Source organism: Enhydra lutris, unplaced genomic scaffold (genome assembly GCF_002288905.1).
Source record: "Enhydra lutris kenyoni isolate GAN:26980312 unplaced genomic scaffold, ASM228890v2 scaffoldscaffold73, whole genome shotgun sequence".
Lineage (NCBI taxonomy): Eukaryota > Metazoa > Chordata > Mammalia > Carnivora > Mustelidae > Enhydra > Enhydra lutris.
In genome coordinates, this window is record NW_019154157.1 from 3,952,468 (window position 1) to 3,967,795 (window position 15,328).

The 15,328-nt window shown below is 46.1% G+C and overlaps 1 protein-coding gene across 1 annotated transcript in view; it reads right to left on the reverse strand.

Moving 5' to 3' along the window:
• Positions 1-15,328, reverse strand: part of LOC111160073 (zinc and ring finger 3) — a 153,231-nt gene that overhangs the window by 45,909 nt on the left and 91,994 nt on the right. The window contains 1 exon segment of the mRNA XM_022522883.1: positions 12,086-12,211. Coding sequence (XP_022378591.1) covers positions 12,086-12,211 — 126 coding nt within the window.

Below are 15,328 nucleotides of genomic sequence, written 5' to 3' on the forward strand. Positions count from 1 at the left end.
TTTTTTTTGGTAGGATAAACTGAGGAACTTTCCTGGAGAGCACTTTGTAAGTGTTTGCCTCAAGAGTCATAAACAATGTTCATATCCCTTGATCTGTAATCTCCTCCTCGAATACTACCATAAGGGACTAATTCAAGGAGATGGGCAGGGGGGAAAGCCAACCCTACATAAAGAAAGGTTTCAGTGTGGTTTATTTGTAAGGATTAAAAATAAAACAGAAGGTATTTAGATATTGAATCCTGGGGTAAATGGTCAACTAAATCATGGTCTGTCATAGTAAGCAGCCATTAAAATGATAGGTTATGAAAATAATAGCAAATTGGTAAAATGACTATATTATTAAGTTCGAAAGGCCAAATAGATGTGTGCCTTCATAAAATTACATTAGAAATCAGGCTCAGAGGAGAACACTGGAAGGGCATAAACTAAAAGTGAGAGTACCTGTGTTAGAGTAGACAATCAAAGGGTTTTTTCCCCCTTTTATTTTCAAATTCCCCACAATTAATGATTTCATGCAACAAACATTTACTGACTGCTTACTATATCTACTTTGCACTGTTCTCGGCACCAGGAACATAAAAATGGTGGTCAAAATTATTATACTGCTTACATACTTAAAAAAAAAAAAAAAAGGACAAAGGGACCAGAAAATTCTGTTAGTTACAGAAATAGTAAAATGAATGAGTGCTATATTTTGGGTGTGCTTTTAAAATTAGAGGCAATAGGGCGCCTGGGTGGCTCAGTGGGTTAAGCCGCTGCCTTCGGCTCAGGTCATGATCTCAGGGTCCTGGGATCGAGTCCCGCATCGGGCTCTCTGCTCAGCAGGGAGCCTGCTTCCCTTCCTCTCTCTCTGCCTGCCTCTCTGCCTACTTGTGATCTCTGTCTGTCAAATAAATAAATAAAAATCTTAAAAAAAATAAATAAAATAAAATTAGAGGCAATAAAAACTGTTGAAATCCTATCAACTGAAACTCTGAGAAAAGGAAAAACACTAAGAAAATAACTCACTTTTGAAAACCAAACTACTAAAAGAGATGAGAAAGAAAGCTTTTCAAGCTCAAGACTTTAAAATTTGGTTTCTAAAAATCAAGCCAAGGTAACAAAAGTTCCTTGCATATTTCACATTCTTTTCTCTGAGATTCATTTAAGAGTTGATATATTTGTGAAAATCCATCAGCATTAGGTTAATGTGTAATGGTGGAAGCCCAGGGCCTTTATACATCCCAAGAAATAGTCTTGAATTCTTCAGACTAACTAGATTTTTATTTTACCCAACAAGGCTTAGGACAACTGGAATGTGTTGAAACACTTATTATTTTTATAACTAGCAAAAAAGATGCAGAATTTAAAGTATTTCAGTATCCCAAAGGACTTGTTTAGACTGCCTCCAGCTTCAAACCAAGCACAAAAAGCATTAGTCAGAACACCCAACCCAATGTCTGATTTGGAAAACCAGAGCGCCAAGACAGAAATGGTACCTTTCAACAAATAAAACATGGTACTTTTGGGAAAGAAAAACACAAAAGACAGATTAAGGAAAAGAAATTGCTTTTGTCAGCAGACTACCATGGTCTTGTGACCAAGATTAGCAGCCGGGATCTCGTCAACGTCGCCATTCCTCCAGCTTCCAGACGCAGTGGGGTGCTCTCCTGCACAGGTGCAACCTAAATGTTCTAAAATGTGCAATGGTCCAACCACGTGTGCAGGTTTTCCAGGGGCCTGGTAGACTGTAAGCTGACGACATGCAACCACTATTGAGACAGCCCCCAAAATGTGAGATGCCCATGGCCATGGCCATAAACACTTTTGAGTGACTGACAGCCCACTGTTGCTTATTTGGGCTAACTCACACATGTGACCGGGCATGTGCAAGACCCCTCTGAGAACAGAGAACAGATGGGACTTTGGGGCGTATCTCCAGGTATGAGGGATTCAGGTCACCCGACATGGGAAAGGTATTAAACATATTATAATGACTTATGCTGGGTTCTAACTTCTTCATACTTCAAAATGGCCTCTCAAAGGTTGACGAGAACATGAGCTATATTCAATGCGCTTTTCTGCCGGCCTGTAACACTCCCAGTTTCCTAGGACAGCCTCATTTGTGAGAGCCTGGTTCAACTGGAGGGGACAACGGCCAGAAGGAGTGTCCACAAGCCAGGCTTCCCCCAGTCCGGGGAGGTGGCCAGCAGCCTGTGCTCCTCGCATCGGCAGACACATCATTTGTTCTCGTCGCTCACTCTATCTTCAAAATTCTCTTAAGCCTCTCAGTGGATTTCAAATGATGGTTTTGGTTAGCCTTTTATAGCTAAAAATGTTGTGGATCTACTCAAAAAAAAAAAAAAAAAAAAAAAGGTATTGTGCTTAATATAGCCTTTTAACCAAGAGGTTCCTGGAAGATTTAGGTAGAGAAGAAAAGCATCAAATTAAGAGTTTGTGATTTTTACATCAGACACGTGACCTTAGGAGAAAAGTTGGTATTCCCTGAGTTTTTTCCTTTTTCCATTCATATCATGCCAATCTTTTCCTCCTGATCTGATTTCTTTACTAAGTTCCTTTCCTGCTTTCCTTTTTAACCAAATATGGGAGGTATTTACCCAAGTGTTCCCTAAAAATAAATCCAAAGAGCCTTCCAAACTTCCTCTCCAACAACAAACCCACCTCAGCTCACCTTAGAAAAAGGACTTTCATCCGCTTGGTAGGAGCAAGTTTAGAGAAGGAAGGAAACTGATATTTGTGGAGAATTCACACATTCCAAAAACTTGACATACGTCATTTTTTTAATCATCACAACTATCTTGACAGAGATATGGAGGCAAAGAGAGATTAAGTGGGCTGAAGTTACCCAGCTACTACCGGAGTGGAAGCCGCAGTCCCTTCACTCTTAGACCACACGGCTTGCTTCAAGATCCAGGCTCTCTGCACTGCTCACATGGAAACACGAATGTGCTTGAACACTGAACATGCACTTCACCACCACATACCACAAAGGCTACCATGGCATTATACTGGAGGGCAGTGGGGCAGGGAAGAGAAGGAAAGAGGAAGAAGTAGAATTTAAGGTCTTCTTTGGGAGAGAAAATATGTCCATCATAAGACAGAGTGCCTCATCTGTGACACCACTGACATCTGGGGCCAGATGTTTCTTTGTTGTGGGGGGCTGTCCTGGGCACTGTTAGGATATTGGGTAGGATCCCTGGCTTCTAACCACTAGGTACCAGTGGGATCCCCAATCCCTCCCGGGAGGGAGGGAGACCAAAATGTCTCCAGATATGGCCAAATGTCCCCAGGGCTGGGAGGGAGGGCACACCTCCAGGTGAGAACCACAGCAATAAAGGACTCAGATAACATGCTCTTTTGGAGAAGGTCTGACACAAGTAAATGCCCACAAGCACATGGTGCTCCCAGCAATACCCTGGCAACACAGTATAGTCACAGTGCCCCATGTTTCCCTGAATGGAGGAGGCCAATGCCTGTGATGGGGGGCAGCTGCCTCTGAGACCCTGCTAAGTCAGCTGCCTTCTCCCCTCTCCCACAGCGAGTCAGACTCCAGTCCCACCGTCCTGCTGGAGACGGGAATTTCATACTGAAGAGTGCTAACTGGGTCTTGGCCAGGCCACTCAGGTACCCAAGGAAATGCATTCTGTGATCAAAAACCCAATGAGGGGGCGCCTGGGTGGCTCAGTGGGTTAAGCTTCTGCCTTCAGCTCCGGTCATGATGCCAGAGTCCTGGGATTGAGCCCCGCATTGGGCTCTCTGCTCGGCAGGGAGCCTGCTTCCTCTTCTCTCTCTGCCTGCCTCTCTGCCTACTTGTGATCTCTACCTGTCAAATAAATAAATAAAATCTTAAAAAAAAAAAAAAAAAAAGATCGCTTTAAAAAAAAAAAAAAACAAAAAAACAAAAAACAAAAAACCCCAATGAGAAGGGCCGGCTAAAGGGAAAAAAACCCCCCCCCCCACCCCCCCCCCTTCACACCTACAGGCTCTTAAACAACTCTGCAGTCTGATCCAAGTTGCCACCAGTTTTTGCCTTAAGGAAAGGCCTACCTAGTTAAGTTCTGTTATCGAAGGTCAAGGCTGAAGGTCATATCCCAACGCAAGTCTCAAAATAGTAAGATCTTTTTTACTTATTAAGTTCTTCAAGTTCATTGTTCAGTTATTTGTTATTAAATATGGAAAACAGCAACCCATTGGTTTTATTCCAATTATTTAAACTTCAGAACCAACACTCTTTGACTCTGATATGACAGAACAGAATAATTTCTTGACAACACGTTCATCTCTAGTTCCTGCATCATCCATCCCCTAGTTTCTGCTCATTTCTGCTTTGTTTTTTTATTTTTTGAGAGAGTGAGTGCCGTGGGGGACAGGCAGAGGGAAAGGAAAGACAGAATTTCAAGCAGCAATTTCAATTTCAACCCTGATGGGGGTCTCGGTCCCAGGACCCTAAGATCATGACCTGAGCTGAAATCAAGAGTCAGAGGCTGGGGCACCGGAGTGGCTCAGTGGGTTAAAGCCTCTGTCTTCAGCTCAGGTCATGATCCCAGGGTCCTGGGATTGAGCCCCACATCGGGCTCTCTGCTCAGCAGGGAGCCTGCTTCCCTCTCTCTCTCTGCCTGCCTCTCTGTCTACTTGTGATCTCTCTGTCAAATAAATAAACAAAATCTTTAAAAAAAAAAAAAAAAAGAGTCAGAGGCTTACCTGACTGAGCCACCCAAGTGCCCTTCTCCTAACCTTTCATCAGGGCTTTTCCCTCAGCCAAGCTCTAGGAGATTATCTTTCCGTGGGGATGTCATGCTAGTTCAGTGCACTCAAATCTCTGATCTCTTATAGTCTCAAAAACTAAGAACCCCAAAGAACTTCTGTTTCTGCATGTTATATCTACTGATATTTGCCATATTAAGAATTAAAACTAAGAAATATTTATTTAATTTTAAGGAAACTCTATACCCAACGTGGGGCTCAAACTCACCACCCTGAGATCAAGAGTCATATGCTCTACAAACTAAGTCCGCCACGCACCCCAAAACTGAGAAATCCTTAAAACATAGAATATTTGAGCACACGTTCCCTTAATGAACAGAACAATGAAGTCACCACACAAAATGATGCCTCTGGAGAAGCCCACCATACAGTTGTGAAGGAATGAGTGATTCAGCAGGTGGTATCATAGCGTTATTATGAAAACAGCTCCAGTCTTCTGAGACCATTGGTGGTAATACCTAAGGGTCCCCTGATCATACTGTGAGAACTTCCGTGCTAGATCAACACTTACACAATGATTTTACCGGCTTTGACTTTTATCAGAGAACCCAGAGAAACAATGGCCAGAAAAGTAAAGCCCTGGTGCAGAAAGGCTTGGCCATTCGTCATCATGGAGTGACGGTCCCCTTTCTGGATGATTCCTTGTCCATTAAGGACCAGCTACCACCTATCACTGTATTATACATCAGGTTCTGCTTAGTATTAGGTGAAGAAACTCAAACATATGTGGGTGGCAGTTAGTGTCCCTTTCCTGTTTTCTGCTATGGCGTGAAAAGAGAATACAAAGAATTTTGTTTTTCCCGAACTCCCTATTGTGGGAGTCACTCCACGAAGGACATTTTCCTGGGGGTAGCCTAATGGACAAAGGGGGTTTCGTCTCTGTCCTCACTGCTCCTGGAACCTCTCTAGAACGCACCTTACAGGATTTCAGGGTTTGCTTTCCGCCGGGACCCAGCAGACGCGAGTATCACTCACGGTGGGATCACGCGCCATCGCTTCAGGAACCAAATGCTTCCTTTCTCTACACCCACTGCCATCAAACTTCACTTATTGTGGAGGTAATTAAGTAATACCACTTCTTTACTGTGGGAAAATGTAAATAACACGAAACTTACCATTTTAACTCTTCTTAAGCATGCAGTTTAGGGGCAGGAAGTGCATTCACGGATCTGCGCAACCGTCACCATCATCCATCTCTAGAACTTTCTCATCTTCTTCATGAAACTCTGTCCCCACCGAACTCCCCATCCTCCCCTCTCCATAGCTCCTGGCAACCACCGTGGACTATTCAAGTAATAGGAATTTGAGTGCTAAAAGAAACTGAAGGGGAACACAGGAGGGAGAGGATGGGCCACGAGGGCTTACACTTTGCTTGGTGTTTCTAGTTGTACCATGACCAGCACTTGACAGGTACTGTCTCCTTTAGGTGCTGTTCCCACAGAAGAGGTGGAAGCATGCCGAAGGGCCCACGGACTGTTCCAGGTCACACAGATTAAAGGGTTGGAACTGGGGCTTAAATTCAAGTTAGTCTGATACCTAAACCCAAGTCTTAACCATTCTAGGCTCCCTCTCCTCCCAAACATCTTGAGAAAATGAAGATCCTTTGAGTCTTTCTTCTTCTTTCCAGTCATTTTGGCTTCTAGGGTCTTTATTCATTCTTTGTGAAGCAGTTCCCAAGATACTCTGAGGGCTGAATGTGGGTGGGCGGAGCAAACTTAAGGGTTCAGTCCTCTGCCAATCTCTCTTCTGGGTGTCCCACTGCCTATCGGAAGAGCTGGGATTATAGGCCAGAGCAGTTTTCCACCCTGACACACACTATTGGCCACACTGTCTCTACACACCACATTTACCTAAATGTGAAAACAGAAGAAGAGCAGATGACCAGACAGGAAATATGAAGGCAAACACAAGGTGTCCTCAGCAATGCTACTGGCTTGAATGTCTCCAAGACATTGAAGAGAATTGACGTCTGGGCACCACTCATTTCCCAGAAACACCCAACAGCAAAGAGTAACCCAATCCTTCCCTGTCCAACCAGCCTAGGGAATTAAGACTTCACTCCTTAACCTGAAAAGGCTCTTCCTTCCCCAGCAACTTTCAATGCCCCTTGAAGAACTTCTTGCTTCCTTTCTTTCTGTCCCATTCCTGGAGCTTACTCCCCTACCTCTCCCAGACTCATATATAGAGCCCCTCTCTATAAAACCCATCTGACCCCTCCAGCCCCATGGACTCACCTCTCCTCACAAATACGGTCTGTACCAGGGACTGGGCCTCAGCTCAGGGAAAGGGGAGGAACGAACGCTTCATAGTACACACGAACCAGAGAAGTCCCTTCCCATCAGTTCCTGTCTGAATGACTCAGGATAAACTGAGGACATCACCCATAGGCTAATGATCCCATCTCGGAGTTGGTGACTGCAAGGGGGTAGCCCAGCACTGTCCCCCACCAGCTTTCCTCTGGCGAGCACTTCCTCTTCCCACTCCCCATACATGGCTGGGCAGGAAGCTAAGTTCTGTGTGTTCCCAGCCCTCTATCACAGCTGACCAAATTAAAAGTGACCACCAGATCCAAGATGGGCCAACAAATCCTTTTCTGGAATCCTTCAGGCTTGAAACCAAGGGAGTGTCAAGCCCAGGGATACTGGGGGGGCTGTGTGTCCTACCAAGCAGGTGGAGAGAGAGGAGTGAAAGCAGATATACAGAAGACTTGGGGAAGAGCCGCTGGCATGGAGCCCCAGAGTTGGGTGTTCTAGAAGAGCAGCAGCACCTCTCACGGGTTCCCTGATGCCACTCAGGAGCCTCGAGAGCAAATCCCCTTTGGGCTCAACGTGGTTCAAGCTGGGTCTCCATTAAGAAGAACCAAGTCCTAACCAAGCCAGTGGCTACTGAAAAAGCATCCAATTTTTATCTACAAACTGGGGAAGACAAAAGGGGGCAAAGGGAAGAAACTAACACAGATGAGGCAATAGACCGATCTTTATCTCCAATCTCAGGTCGGCTACTTGGGAGCTGTCTGGTCTTAGGTCACGTAGAGAATGTCTCTCCGGGACTCAATTTCCTCATTGTAAAACGGGAATCGGGACACGATCTCAGAGTCAGTTTGACAATGAAAGATGCCGCCTGGAAAGCTCCTAGCACTCAGCAAGCACCCAAAACACGATGGCTGCTTTTATGTTCCTATGAGGCATTTTACCACTAGCCAAGCTCTGTGGAAAGCTCTCTGCAGACATCTCGCAGGACCCACAACACAATGACAAGGGCAACACACGGCCCACGGAGGAGCCCAAGGGTCCCTGAACTGAAGGGACCTTTCTGAGGTCACTCCGCCAGAGCTGGGTCTCTTTGACCTTGCCTTTCTTGTCTTTCCACGAATTTCCTCATGCTGTCCTCCTAAGTACCAGAAAGAGCCGGTCCACACCTGTTGGCCGGCCTGTCTTTCCAAACCCTCCCTAAGGTTCCACTCCAACGTGGGAAGAGGAGGAGAGGAGGTGTATTCTTCATTTATGGAGTCTGGGCCAGGCAGGCTTTGTTAGAAACTCCAGCACATCCCGTGTGTTCCCGCCATGAGACCCTCCATTACATGGACGCCAGAGGAACCAAAGCTAGTAAAGTCGACCTTCAAACTTCTTCCCCATCCCATAAGATGCTTAATAAACACTTTGAACTGAAGGGTTAAGATGTCCAGAGCATAAATACAGATTCCTGTACTTTGGGGATGGTTTAAAAACGACCCCTTACTTTCAGTAGCAAGCTCTTCAGAAATGGCAATTTTATTCTATTTTAATTTCCCAGCACTTCAACTGTCACAGGCAACCGAGTATGCCTTTCAAAGCTGCAAAGAGAATCTCCCCAAACTAGAATCTCAAAAGATCTTAAATAACACAGAAGCTGAAAATAGTGGAAGAGTAAGGAGGCCGTAATAGTCTCTTGACATGAAGTGAAAAAGAAAGGCCCAGAAAGCCGAGAGATTGGTTCCGCGCCTGGTATGATGCAGGGCCTGGCCCGGTGCCCTGGCTGGCTGTGTCCCTGTGGGGGACTCCCTCTCACCCCAACTCTGCCTCCCCAGCTGATCCTACCGTCTGCCCTGCCTCCTGCAGAATCGAAAAGATTATAAGGAGGGGATCATAAATCATTCTTCTCTCATGAGTTTATAGTGTTCCCTTCTGAGGAGTTCAAAAGAATTCAGTAATAAACTAAGGTGATGAGTTTATGTCTTTTACTTTTAAAATGAAACTTTTATTTGAACTCCTGGAGACGCATTTACAGTTTTTTAATTTAGGACATTCCTCTCTTGTTTCAACATTTCGCCCCATGGCATTTTCTGTGGGCGGGGAGGTGACAGAGCATGGTGGGTGGGGGAGGGAGAGGGGTCTGTGTCTGGCCCTGCCCCCACCCCATTCCCCCACAGGCTTTTCCGAAGGCCTGACAGAGTCCTCCCTTCGAGGGTTTTCAGCAAGTCTCAACATCTATATGGAGCAGTCCCTCCTCCCGCCCCCACGGTGACTTGGCCGCAGTTTCTTCCTTTTGTGCTTCTCTCCACTGCCCACCACCTTCTTGCCATAGCCACCGAGAGCAAAGATATGAGAGAAAAGCATGCTATCTGCAGGAGACAGGGCTGCCCACATGGCTCACTTTGCTTTTCTTTACCCTAGTCTCTCAAAAAAAAAAAAAAAAAAAAAAAAAAAAAGGACTCAAGAAAAAGGGGGGGAAAGCACAGTTAGCAAATTTAATAAAATCAAAGTTGAGGGGTGCCTGGGTGGCTCAGTGGATTAAAGCCTCTGCCTTCAGCTCAGGTCATGATCCCAGGGTCCTGGGATCGAGCCCCGCATCGGGCTCTCTGCTCAGCAGGGAGCCTGCTTCCCCCTCTCTCTCTGCCTGCCTCTCTGCCTACTTGTGATCTCTGTCAAATAAATAAATAAAATCTTAAAAAAAAAATCAAAGCTGAGAACAGTTACACTTTAGAATGAGAAAGAGAAAGGAAGAAGGAAGGAAGGAAGGGAGAAAGGAAAAAAGGAAGGGGGGAGAGAGAGAGAGAGATGCATGAGTCACCACACCTCCTGTACAGACCCAGGCTCTAAACAAATGTGGAACTATCTTGCTTTGTCTGGCCCAAGCATTTTTGCTAATGATTTTTTTCAAGTATGAAGCCAAATTTTAGTAACTAACCACAGGTAAATACCGCCTGGCCACGACAGAGCCTTTCCAAATAGAAACGTGGTGGAGGGAGAGGGCTGTTCTTGCAAGCAGGTAGAACCACACGCTTAGCTTCTGCATTCAATAAATACTTGGTGAATGAATAAACCCAAGAAGTACTTAATGATTCAAGATATGTCTAGGGTTTTTATACCACCTGGATTTGCAGGCTGGCAGGCCAAACCATACAGAACTCTTCAAGTAAAACCACTCCATGGTTGTTCCAGGTGGAGGAAGAAACAATCGGGTTCTCTGAGTGTCCTCAACACCACTAAGCCATCGAAGAACAATGGGGCGACCCTGGGAGCCCTGTTCCAACCCGCTTACAGACACAACAGATGCAGAGGCGGAACTCCACTGGGCGGGGGGCAAAGCAAATTCAGCCAAGTTGCTGAGCCTCGCATAACAGCAACTTAAGCAGAGGAGAAAATATTATACAAGGAGTGTACTACCCACAAGGAAAGCAGTGTTCCTAACCTTTGGATGTAGCTGGCATTTCTCCTAGGAAAACACTAAAGTATTCTCAAAGGGGTCGCTGCTCTCCTAGCATCATAAGCAGGTCTGGCCGACTAAACGATGAAGTATCAGGACCTGGGTCACCTAAAACACCTTGATTTGACTTCATGAACTGTAAACCAAACAGGTAATAATTCCTGGGTTGTTTTTTTTCCCCCTTGCCTAGAAAAGAGCAGGAGAACTTGACAAGCACTCAGAAGCTTCAGAAGACAAGTGGGACATGAAAACCACAGATTAGGGAGCGCCTGGGTGGCTCAGTCGTTAAGCGTCTGCCTTCAGCTTGGGTCATGATCCCAGGGTCCCAGCATTGGGCTCCCTGCTCGGCAGGAAGGCCGCTTCTCCCTCTCCCACTCCCCCTGCTTGTGTTCTCTCTCTCGCTGTGTCTCTCTGTCAAATAAACAAAATCTTTAAAAAAAAAAAAAAAATCATAGATTAGACCCGTAACAGTCTCCTGGACCAAAAGTCTTTCAGGAGACTCACTGGGACTTCTTCAAGTCTGAGAAAGACTCCCTGGTAAGCATCCTGCATCAAAGCCACCTCTGTTTTCCCCAGCTGTCTCTCCATGGTACCTAGGCAGCAGCTTCTGAGATTATAAAAAAATATATACATATATCCAGGCAATAACACTATCCTTAGGAGATACCACGTTTTCTCCCAACTAAAATCTTAATACCTTTCTCCAAACCTTTCCCTTTAACAAAATGATCCAGTTTAAAACAGACTGTCACCTGTCATATTTTAAGATCATTGATGGATAGTTTCCCAAAATAAATTTATTTCTATCTTAACACTGCAGCCACAGATAATGCTGACCCCTCTTTGGCTCACGAGTCTTTTTTAGTACTTCTAAATAGGATGACAGCAGCCAGCAGCAGCACACATTTTTTGAGAGCTCGCTCTGCTGGCTGTTAGCATCTCCTCTCACCTCCTAACCATCCTATGAGGTAAGTTCTAATATAGGACCATAATTGCTGTCTACCATTCTGAAACCAAAAAAGCTCTAAAACCCAGAAGTTTTTCCATAACTTACTTGGCAGCAAAACTCAATGGACCTGAACTCATTTAGAGGCAAAGTTAGTTCAGGAACTAGCAGGAGGCTATCTAGCTTTTAGTCATCCCACTTAATGTGAATATCCATATACTTCGCTATACAAGTGTGAGTGTGTTTAGTTACTGAGAAGGGCCCTAGACCTCCTGGGGGGGGTCACTTAATATAAAACAGGTACAGCCTTAATATCTTTCTAAACTCCCCAAATCTCAGCTTTCTGAAAGCTCTGTCCCCAAGGGTGGAAGGTACTGTGCAACTCTATCATCAACCCATTTCACAGGTAAGAAATTGAGACTCCATGAGGGGAAGTGACTTGCCTAGAGTCACAGAGTGCCAAGAGGGGGAGCCGACTCTGAGGCCAGCAGGCTCTCCCAGAGTCCAGGGTTGGGAGCACCACGGTGGGGCCACCACAAGACATGTCTCCATCCTCATCCCACACGATTAAGCTGGGAAGGAGTGCTGTGCTGTGCCTGCGTGGCTCACCAGCTAGGTGAGGAACTGATGAAATGGGAACACAGAGAACACCAGTTGGAAGCAGATCAATTCAGAGGGCCTGGCACTTACCTTGCCCAGGACAGTGAGGCATGGTTTCGGGTCCAATTCTGGCTGTTCCAGCTTCACCACGCCTACCCAGCCGTATTCATACAAGTCCTCTTCATCGTTGTTATTACACAGGCCCAGTGGGTGCATCTAGGAGGCAGACAGAAAGAAAGCTTCAACACACAGGCTTCAGAGGTTCTAGACCCACCCTATAAGTGTGTCTTAGCCTCAGTAGTGAAAAGTAATCTCAAAACTTGAAATTAGGAATGCCTGGGTGGCTCAGTCGGTTGAGCATCTACCTTCGACTCAGGTCATGATCCCAGGGTCCTGGGATCAAGCCCCGAATCGGGCTCTCTGCTCAGTGGGGAGCCCGCTTCTCCCTCTGCCTGCCATTCCCCCAGCTTGTGCGCTCTCACTCTGATAAATGAATAAAATCTTTAAAAAAAAAACTTAAAATTAAATGGGGGGGTGGATTTTACAAATGTTTTCTCACTGCCTTTTTTAAAAAAAGTTTATTTAATTATTAAGTAATCTCTACACCAAACATGGGGCACAAACCCATGACCCTGAGATCAAGGGGCGCACACTCCTCTGACAGAGCCGGCTGAGCTCCCCACTTTCTCACTGCCTTCTAAGTGGTGGTCACCCAAGGGGGACACCAGCCAATAGGATGCAGGGCAAGAAAAACTGCCTAACTCCCATATAAATGCCTATCTAAATTCCCGTGAAATACCATAATATTTAATAGCAATCACAGATGAAACTAGCTAGGTTAGTTATCCTAGGGATTTGCCTTCTAAACCTTAACAACACATGTATGGCAAGTTATGCAGGAGGACCTGAAAACACATTCAGGAATTTATGGAAAGACCACCGGACATAGGACAGAATCACCAGTGAAATTAACAAGCTGTTCAAAAGGTCACCCCTGGCTACTGGGGAACAGGTGAAATTCTTTGAGGATTTTTTCGAAATGGGCAAAGCAGAAAATCAAAACAGGGGAAGAAGAGCATCATCAAATGTTTGCCAGTGAAAGCGCAGTCAGCAGAAGCCCAAGACCAATCCTAAAGTCTGCGCTCACAGTTCTATGGTTGAGTCTTATCAGGCCCTGGGATCCCCAGCAACAATCCGAGAAGAGGAAATCCTCACAGATAAACTAACTTATCAAGAAATTAATGAGTCTAACACAGTGCTGAACTCTTTACATGACTGGAAGAAATGCGTGGAGACACAAGAGACCTAAGAACCCGTTGTGGTTGATGGAAAATATCCTCCAAGGCTGGCCTCCATAAGCTAGAGAAGAGAAGAAACAGGTCCTCCCTAGAGCCTCCAGGAGGAACGTCACCTACAGATCCATTTTTAACTTCTGACCTCCAGAACGCTAAGAGAATAAATCTGGGAGGCTTTAAGCCACTGAGTTTACTATATCTTTTTTTTTTAAAAGATTTTATTAATTTACCTGACAGAGAGAGATCACAAGCAGGCAGAGAGGCCAGCAGAGAGAGAGGGGGAAGCCGCTCCCCGCCGAGCAGACAGCCCGATGTGGAGCTTGATCCCAGGGGCCCGAGACTACGACTCTAGCCGAAGGAAGAGGTATAACCCACTGAGCCACCCAGGCACCCTACTATAACTTCATTGAGCAGCAAACACAAAACTAAAGCACTCTCCTTCTTCCCCACTCATTTTATAGATGAGAACTGAAGTTCAAGAGAACTAGCTTTTCCAAGACAACAGAGCCAACGAGTGGCCGCACCCACAGGTAACCTGGCCCTTGTGTTCACAGTCTAGTGCCTTCCCACTCCACTTGCTTAACTTTACCATATTTCCTCCAAGATCCAGTCATCTGACTGGGAGGGAAAGACCAAGTGATTAAATCTTTAGGAAAAGATGTTGCCAGCTCTAAATTCTGTGGTCCTAGAGTTGCAATGCAAATGTGGTGTGGGCAGCAAGAGTGCTGGCAGGTTCAGGGAAGCCTGCACAAGTGCTGAGCTGTGAGATGAGCTTTGAGGAAGAGTCACGTTGGTCTTGGGAAAAGAAGAGAGAGCAGGCAGTGGTTCCAAGCATGGGGAGCAGGAGCTAAAGGCTGGAGAGGGAAGAGGAACAAGACCAGTCTGGTAAGTGTGAAGGACCACGGTCTACATCGAGAGGGAGAGACACAGGCTAAAACTAGAAAGGTGTTTGGACACTAAGACAATACCACGAGTTCTTGGGCGGAAGAGTGTCCCACTGAAAACAGTTCCTTGAGGGAGATGGACTGCACAGCTCCTGGTGGTGGCGTGCCCAGCCTTGAGAGGCATCGAGTGGAGGGGCGAGGAAGGGTGCAGCCCAGAGATCAGAGAATCCTGGGAATTCAATGGACAAACAGAAGGGGATTGCACAAATCCGTGAGGCACATGGGCACAGGGTGCTACAAGGGGGCGGCCAGCAGCTCTCTCCAGTGGGTGAGGAATAACCCATCCCCTGCGGATTCCAGTGCGTGAGACTGAGAACCCTGGGACATCCAATGTTTGCCTGAGTCCTTAGGCTTGATGATCGTGCCTAAAGGACAAATGGAAGATTCTGCCCCTCAAGAACCCAGGCCACTCTAACATATTTGGTGGTTTATTAAATGACGAGTGGCCTGAAATGCAGACCTCTGATTGGAGAGGACACGGGAGAGGGTGATAAGCCAATTGCGCCAACAGGCCATTACTTCCACCACCCGGAAGGGGCTTCCTGCCCAGCTCAGGTTGGTTTCCTGAAACTCCAGGCATGGCCATGGCCATAGCCATGGCAACCATACCACTGACCGTTTTCCGCAGTATTTGTTCCGTGGTATTTTTAACCTGGCTACATGACTTAGAGGTTTCCAGGTGGAGAGCTGCTTTTTGTTACTTACACATGAATGAGGTTTGGCCAATGGAGGAGAGCTACACTGGGGGAGCTCAAGTATGGAGCAGGTCTAAGACCTTGGATCTGTGGTTCCACTGACAGGAGATCGTCCAGAATAGGCAAATCCGTGGGAATAAGGCAGATTTGTGGTTGCTGGGGAGTGACTGCTCAATGGGTCCCGGGTTTCCTTTCAGGGTAACGAAAATGTTCTGGAATCAGAGGATGGTAATGGATGCACATTGTGATTATACTAAATTCCTCTGAATTGTGTACCTTAAAATGATTTAAATGGATAGGGTGCCTGGGTGGGCTCAGTAGGTTGGGCCTCTGTGTTCAGCTCAGGTCATGCATGATCTCAGGGTCCTGGGATCGAGCCCTGCGTCAGGCTCTCTGCTT